The sequence below is a fragment of the Solanum pennellii genome, chromosome 1 (assembly GCF_001406875.1).
Source record: "Solanum pennellii chromosome 1, SPENNV200".
Classification (NCBI taxonomy): Eukaryota; Viridiplantae; Streptophyta; class Magnoliopsida; order Solanales; family Solanaceae; genus Solanum; species Solanum pennellii.
In genome coordinates, this window is record NC_028637.1 from 105,526,253 (window position 1) to 105,534,940 (window position 8,688).

The 8,688-nt window shown below is 30.5% G+C and overlaps 2 protein-coding genes across 3 annotated transcripts; one reads left to right on the top strand and one right to left on the bottom strand.

Moving 5' to 3' along the window:
• Positions 1 to 795: 795 nt before the first annotated feature.
• LOC114078266 lies at positions 796 to 2,021 on the bottom strand. The gene is made up of 2 exons (XM_027918809.1): positions 1,929 to 2,021; positions 796 to 1,196 (listed from the first exon to the last, which is right to left on the bottom strand). Exons 1-2 carry the CDS (start codon positions 1,976 to 1,978, stop codon positions 914 to 916), a joined length of 333 nt encoding a protein of 110 aa, XP_027774610.1. The 5' UTR covers positions 1,979 to 2,021; the 3' UTR covers positions 796 to 913.
• A 2,430-nt stretch (positions 2,022 to 4,451) lies between these two features.
• LOC107009405 (probable E3 ubiquitin-protein ligase RHY1A) lies at positions 4,452 to 7,891 on the top strand. 2 transcript variants are annotated; one of them, XM_015208749.2, is made up of 4 exons: positions 4,452 to 4,508; positions 4,598 to 4,881; positions 6,564 to 6,757; positions 7,109 to 7,891. In XM_015208749.2, exons 2-4 carry the CDS (start codon positions 4,642 to 4,644, stop codon positions 7,503 to 7,505), a joined length of 831 nt encoding a protein of 276 aa, XP_015064235.1. In that variant the 5' UTR covers positions 4,452 to 4,508; positions 4,598 to 4,641; the 3' UTR covers positions 7,506 to 7,891. The 2 variants fall into 2 exon arrangements, with proteins under 2 accessions (XP_015064235.1, XP_015064228.1); XM_015208742.2 differs by having other exon boundaries at positions 4,465 to 4,881.
• The last annotated feature ends 797 nt before the right edge of the window (positions 7,892 to 8,688 follow it).

Genomic DNA, 8,688 nt, shown 5'->3' on the forward strand with positions numbered 1-8,688 from the left:
AATTTAATTTTTCTCCACAAATTTTTATCATACCAGAAAAAATACCTTTCATAGGAGTGATAGTGTTCTGTTTGGGGTTCAAAGCCAAAGTTTGAGGCGAAAAGTGTAGAGAGGGTTTAATGGTGGAAGCATCAGTGATAGTGTTCAGTTTGGGGTTTAAGACCAAAACCCTAGTTTTTAGAAATTCTCTAAATCTATCTGTTGTATTTCATTTATATCGATTCTCTAATTCCTACTAATGTTAATTAACGTATTAGAATCTGATTATTTGAAATTTATGTTGTTAGATTATTCCAAATTGGCATCATATATTATTATGATCATTGTCGTATAAATTATAGTGTTTAGTTAACGAGAATTAACAAAAAATGACCTCTTGTACTTAAAGGGTTTAAAATAATTTCTTAATCAAATATTTCCCCATCTATTTTTATTTGTTATGTTAATTTAAAAGTCAATTTAATTCTTTTTAAAATAAAATTAGACTATATTAATTTGATATTTTAAATAAAGAAATTAAATATTTCAAAATTATAAAAAAAAATCACTATAAAATCAAAAATTCTTAATTTTAATCTCTTACAAATATTTGTCAATCTTTGATTGTTAGATTTGATATAAGACTACGGAGGAAAAAATATTACTATTAATTTTCAGCAAACTTGAAAAATTATAACTATTAAGTACATCTTTTTTAACATAAGACATCATTCTTGTCTCTTTTTTTTTTTCTGTTTCTCCAACATGCATAAATATATATTAAACCATATGTTATAGTAATACATTATTTCGCAACGTATCTTATTATTACATTACATTACAACTATATATATCACACAAATATTATAAGATCACTAGTTATTTTTGGAAGATCCAAAGTCTTTTATTTTATTATCTAATAAGTACTTAAGAACTAATAGTAATGTTTATAGGCAATAGGAGAATCCGGGTCGGGTTTTTCAACACCATCTTCATTCCTTAACCAATAATTCTGGGGAAGAGAGGCTGCACCATTTGGTATATCATTCATCACTCTTTCTTGCCCTATTGGAAAATAAATTCCTGTTCGAGGATGTGGCACCCACCACTCCTCTTTCTTTATCTCTTTCTCCTTCGAGTTTTTTCGTGTTTCAGCTCTGTCATCAATATTTGAAAACGTACTCATCATGCGTTTAATTTGGTATACTTTTTGTGATCTACATCAAACAATTTTAATTTTTTAGTCACTAGTAGTATGTCATAAGAGTAGACGCAAATCTAATATTGCTCGACATGCATCCAACTAACTACACCATTTAGCCATCTTATATCAACGCATAATATTATGCTAAGTTTTTTAAAAAATATACTCCTTCTGTTTATATTTATATGACATTTTTCGTTTTTTGAATATTAAATATTTTAAGTTTGATCGAGAATTTACGCATGAAATATTTAATTTTTTTGAAGTGAAATTTATATATTTGTAAACTACGTAAAAAAATATTATAAGTCACAATAAATGATAATTTCAAAATATTTTAAACATCTATAAAAAAATTTACGATCAAATATCAACTTCTTTGAATTTCGAAATTCAAAAAAATATCACATAAAATAAGCAAAAAAAATAACTAAAATATCTAATTTTACGAAAAAATCACAAATTCATTCACCTACCTCCAACATAAATTTTCCATTGTATAAAAGGACATGATTTCCACCATATATTCTAACTTTTTTATTTTTTGTTGACGGATTGAATAAGAAAAACGATTCGAGTAGACTTTAGGGGTAAGTTGGTAATATTTGGCTCTATTTGTGAAATTAAGTATGATATATATCCTGCTAGCATTTGTGAATGATTAATAATTATAAATTTAAGAGTACAAGTAACTAATAACGCAAGGCAATTGAGAGAAGAAGAAATTAAACAACACTTTAATTACCTAATTAGTTGTAATCTCTGTGAAAACTTAGTGATTCCAGCTGCAGTCATATGCAGATAAATATTGATAAACCAAATTATAAATTAGAAAGTGTAGCAATGCAAATCTTTATAGGGAATTAGGGCTTTATATATACTCCTACATAGGATCAGTAGAATATGATTCTATTCTAAGAAAGTTTGCAAATCTTAAAAACCTCAAAAAAAAAAAAATGAAAAATAAATAACAAAGCAAAACAATTGTTATATGTACAAGTAACGTAATTTTTTTTTCCACTTTATTATCTTTCGTTACCGGACGTAAGTCGTTTTACTTAAAAAGATACTAACATGAAAAAGATAATTTTTTCTTGGACATGGATAGAATTAGAGGTGTTCAAACAAAATCGAAAAATTGATTGATATTGATTATGATTATTAATTGTTCATTTTACTTTATATTAAGGTTATACTGATGTTAGTTACTACACAGAACAAATAATATAGTCAGATGTATACCAAAGATTATCAGAACATATATTTTAATTAGTTAAATATGGTTAATTATATATCGCAAGAATTAAAATTTAAATTTATCAATAACCGAAGAACGATAACTATTCTTAATTCTTGTTTAAAAAAGTTAAAGATTAATTAAGACCTCAGTTTTGATACCTAAAGGCACCAAGAGAGGATAAAAAGGATTTGTTGTCCTTTAAAAGTACATAAAGAACATGTACTATTCTTTAACGATATGACTGCCTCGTATTATTATTCTCAAGTACTATAACCAAAATATGTGATAGAAAAATTAATTATTTTTTTATTTTAATTAAAATTTTCGAGTTTAAACTTTGAAAATAAAAAATTTGCGCGTATATAGCTGATAAATTTATGAGTTTAAATCTTAACTGATAGAGCGATAGAATTTGGATATGAATATTAATTGTAACAAAAGTAGAAAAATTGTTTATTTTTTTGCACTAAAAAAAAGAACTTATTTTTCTTCTGTTTGAGTGTAAAAATCGACACATATCAATATTCTTGTGCAAGAAAAAGTAGCCTAGTAGATGCAAATATGGTCTATGGAAACAGGTAAAACTCTAGATGAGCTGAGAGAAAAAACAACATAAATTAGATTTATTGTGTAATTAATTTATTTCTCAAGATTGGATTTTTTAAAATATATTTGAATTGAATCGCCTAAATATATAATATTTTTTAAAAATTTGATGACCTATATCCGACGAAATTAATACGAACTCAAATATACACTATTATGTATTGATTTAATCGGATATTTACCTTAGCTTTGTATAAATATTCATATTTATTATTATTTTTAACTTCGTAAAATCTTGAACAAGTAAAAATGACGGGGGATAAAATATAATCCATGAATTAGAAAGTCCATGGAGTGCCAAAAGATTGAGAAGATAATCATGAAAAGGATGAAAAGTATAAATAAATAATGGATCTTCTGATGATAAATATATATATAGCCATTGACATAATGGTAATTCTCCAGTGGCGTATAAAATAGTGGCTAATGATGTCAATCATTGTCATTGCCAACATCAGCAAATTGTTTGCACTTGATAATTTTTGGCCTAAATAATTTGTCACTAAAAGTATGATTTTCAATTAACTATTTTGAACAAAGACATCTAACTAAACGAAAAAAATTGCTCTAATATTTACCCTTCAAAATAAATACAAATTACAAACACCTCCATTTGGTTACTAGAACTATAGGTTTCAATACTCAAAAATTCTACAAGTCTAGATTACATTATTATTTGAAAATTATTTATACGTATTAGATCTTACATATATATAAATTTAATCATACGATAAAATACTTATATGATTTTAGTTGAAAAAACAACCTTTTAGTACTAAAGATTAAAGAGCAAATAATACAAATTTCACTAGTTTAGGATTTAATTATATGCCTTCACTTTAATTTTCGAAATTACCTTTCATACTATATTTATTTCGAAAGATGCAAACACCTCAAATACATGCGAGTCAAAATAGATGTAATTATACACTGCATTTAAACATGATTCACATGTATCTAGGCTATAATATCTCCTCACTCGCCTCTCTTTTTGTGTATCTGTATTTCAAAATGTATCGAAATATACATGTTAATTCTCTCACTCACATCTCTTCTCTCTTGTTTGTCTCCCTCATATATATTTGTATGTATACATATATATATATATATATATATATATATATATGGTTCAATGATACATTTTTCTTTTGTTACATGTATATCTGACTTGAAATCTAAAGGAGTGATATATTTGTCTTGAAATTAAATATGAAATTATTAATTGCTAGACAGTATGTAATTATTTCAATTTATAGAGTGAATAAGTATTTATAGTAAGATTTTTTTTTAATTAGATAGTTTTTCTAAGATTAAATATTCAAATTCAAATAAATACATTGGGCTTATGAGTCAATGATGTAAGGAAGGCCCAGCCCATTTATGTTTTTTTCGCATCATCCATATGACCAATTAAGTAACCGAATTAGACCGACTCGCTTGATCTGCTTCTTCCTCCTCATTTCGCTGGTTCTTCCTAAGGTATGAGATTTTTCTTGTCTGTTTCAATGGAATATCCTATAACTGGTGAATTTTTTTTGTGTATGTATATATATATCCATCATTCTCAGAGCATTGCAAGGTGGTAGACTAAAAGAAACCTTATCGTAATTGTATGACGAGCGCTTCAGAGCTATTTTTCACTAGGAGGTCTCGTTACGGTCGAAGCGATCTCGAACTAGGGTCTGATTTATCGACAATTCGAAATTCTCACAACCACAGCGTTCGTAATCGCCGCCATCAACATCACAATCACCAGCCAACCGGCAATAATACCCGCCGTGATCGCGTCGATGTGAACGATTGTGAGCCCTTGCGCCGATCTCCTCCTCACCGCCTTAGACGTTTGCCTCCTGTAAGATTTTGGATTTTTTTTTTTTTTTGGTGTGTAGACTCTAGAATGATAATATTAAAAAATTAAGTGCTGCTTTATCTGTTGTGTTGTGCTGGCATATTATATTCAAGCTTTTGAGTCACATTGACCAACATGCATATATTTAATACTAGAATTGTTAATTAGCTGAATCCAATTGTCATTTCACTGGATTCTTTCCTTTTTTATTTTCCGATTTTCATTTTATAGCTATAATTTCTTGCCTGGGTTAGTTAAAGCAAGGAAAGGATGAAAACATGAAATATGATACAGGGGTAGTGAATGTAGATAGTAATATAAATTGGTTCACAGTATTCTTGTATAATAGTACGATATTTTTTCAAACGGGTGACTTACGAATCGTTTAGATTGTGCCACAATCAGATATGGACGTTTAATTGACATAGTACCTGCCTTATCACACTCAACACTTATGATGATTATATGGATGATGGGCTTGTGGGTTGCAGGATAACATTATCTGGATTTGTTGTTCTTGCTTATCAGTCTTGCGTTACCTTAATCCAACATTTTCTTGCTGTAAATGTTAGTCTTATTTGGCTGGCATATATATCTGCACCTGTTCCCGTATTAGTATGGACTATGTACAATGCCATTAAAATACTAACTTTCCTCTACTGATCATGATAAGAAGTTTGCTGTTTTCCTGGTTAATTATTGCCTGTTCTTTTGCTATTTATCAGTAAACCAATCAACTACATCTCAAGTTAAATACAAACTAGTCAGAGTTATGCAGTTCTATGCATCTGCTTTGAGTCCGTTGCGTAGTAGTACTCAATAGTCTGGCTTGTAAGAAAGTTAAGGGTTCTATTTTCATTCTTATCATTACACTTCATACAAATCTCTAGTCATGCTAAAACAAATCCTGGCAAACATGGGATGTGCCGTAAATGTAACGATAATGATAAAGCTTTTGTGCAATTTCATAGTTATTTCTTCTAATTTTTTGAACCTACCAAAAATAATACTCAACAATTAGGCTGAAATCTCAAATATGTCTTATATGAATCTGTTTTTTTTCATCTTTAGTTATCACCAAAGAGATTTGCTCCATTCCCAATTAATTCCTGCCATTGGTGGCAATATTTTGAGGTTATTATTGCCATGCGGTGTCCCATTTTGAGATTAACTCCCCTGCTGCATGAGTCGAGCAAATGTGTTGTGACAGCTTACTTTTGCAAGCCCCGGTGTTGTTTAGCTGTATGAATTTCCGAGACAATGGATGTTTCCTAGCCCAAGTGTTGGCCATTGTATTCCGGATTACCCTGATTATAAGGTGCTTAAAGTATGACTCCTGTATATTTAATATAGTGCTGCATGTACTTCTCTATGTATGTGATACATCTTTACGTCCCCCCTCAAACAATTTATTAATCAGCTTTGATGTTCACTTATAAGATGGTACAAGCATGTACTTGGTGCTCTTGTAATTGATTGATAGATTATTTTTATTTAGCTCATTCATTTTTGTTGTTACATTTCATTGCTTCGTGTTTAGTGTCATATATTGCTGATTTGATGGTCAAAATGTCGTAGGATGTGAGTTATAAATTCTTAAACCTAGTTTTTCTGGTCGATTTCAATTCTTTGATGGTGACCTGAAACATTGATGCTAATTATTTTGGTCCTTTTTCATAAGTTAGGATCGTGATTCTGTTTCGCTCGACTCTGCGAATAGCCAGTCTGCATCAGGAGACACCAATCATGCAACAAACAACAATAACAGGATACGAGATAGGGTGGGAATCTCAGGTAGCGAGCGGCTCCCTGGTGCTGTACTACTTGCAAGGGAAAGACTTCTACAGAGATTGAGAGGTGTATCTATATCTGGAAATAGGTTGGTATTTTGAATCCATTATACCCAATAGTATGGCTTCTCTTGGCAGGCCATTGTAGTTTATGATATTGCATGTCCACAATTCCTTTGATTAAATAAATACGGAGATGGGTAAGAGTACATTTCTAAGTGGGTAAATTTCTGATGAAGCATACATTAAATTGCTTGGTCTTGATGAACTTTGAGCTGTCTGATTCCTCAAATCAATTTGTTTGGGTCATTTGGAATATTAAACTGAAGAGACTTTTTTAGTTAGTCTTCTGTTGAAAATTGTTATGTGCACTGCCAATTTAATTTGAACTTCAGAAGTGTTGATCTAGTTGATTGAAAGCTGATATTGACTTCTGCTAGGCGAAGTTACGGGGTCCGAACAAGCTCCCATCGCAACAACGTTACGTTTGAGGATGATTTCGGACTTGCTGATGCCAGTGATGGGGAAGCGGATTCTAGTTTGTGGTTAGCTGGAACTACCCCCAGCCCTGATCATCTTATCTGGGTAAGAGAAAACAAGAGGCCCCCTGGCCTGAGTCAAGAAGCCATGGATTTATTGCATATTGGGGTTTACAGTAACTCGGACAAGGAAGAGGCCCGGGCGGTTATAGACTGTAGCATATGTCTGGATGCTTTCTTGGAAGGAGACAAGCTAGTATGTTTACCTTGTGGGCACAGATATCACCCTTGTTGCTTGGAACCATGGGTACGAACTTGTGGGGACTGCCCATATTGTCGAGCAGCTATACATGTGTAACTTCTTGTAGGGCCATAGGAAGGTTGTGAAGCCAACCATTGACTAGAATGGTGATCTCTTCTCTGAAGTTCTTTTTTGATGACTTTGACCTTTTTGTTTGGTTGAATGATTAGTTTTCTAATAAAATGAGTAGAACAGGAAACTACTTGCCTTCTCCTTGGTGATAGTTTTCCTATTACAAATTTGATGCTTTGGTGAGACTTGGTCAAAATGAAATATTATGTCTCTTCTTAAGGAAATTAGGTGACGCCCAACGTCTGTAAGTTTTGTGTATCTATCAATATGTCATTGTTGAATTAGTCAGATTCTTATTTCAATGTTTTTGAGTCTTGAATTGACAAAGGTAACCATATTTGGTGGAATTAAATGTGGTTTTTCTACTTGTATCACTAAGTTTATGTTTAGAAAAAGACTAATAATTAACAGTGTAAGTCTTTGTCAACAATCCATGCCGTGGTGCAAGTGCTAGACAAATTTTACCTGTGGAATTTATAGTGATTATTTTTCAATGACAGATGGATAATCACGAAATATTTTTTTTATTCATTTTGTTCCAATTAATTTGAGTTACACATCGATTAAGGTCCATAAAAGTACAAGTTATGGACCAAGAATTTTTTTCTCTTTCAAGAACTCAAACCTCAGCAGTTTAATAATCAATAAAATAAAATATAATTGATTTAATTAAATATTAAGGCAGACACGTTCAGTTATTATTCTGAGACAAACAATTAGTCGTTAATTTGTTTTGTCTGTACATGCGAATTTATCTAACGACCAATGAATTTAAAAATATATATATTTTGAAGATTCCAACGAATAGAAGAATGTTGGTCTTGGATTATGTTTATGTCTAAATTAAACTAATCTATATGAGGTACTCGTTTCGTCTTATTTTGACTATTATTTTTACATAATAAATTATGTAAAAATTTAAGGAATCCCATAGTGTAATTCAATAATTACATTTTGTCCCGATAAAATTAGTATTTACAAAAAATCCCTTAAATTTGTTGTTCCGTGATACTTTAGACTCTAGTGATACATGGTAAATGATACATGGTAAGTTTAAACTGTTGAGAAAAAAATGGGGAAAAAACGGTACAATTAATGTTGTTACTAAAACAGCTTAATTTAAGGTAACAGATCATTAATCACCATAAAATCAGCACGTAATTGGATA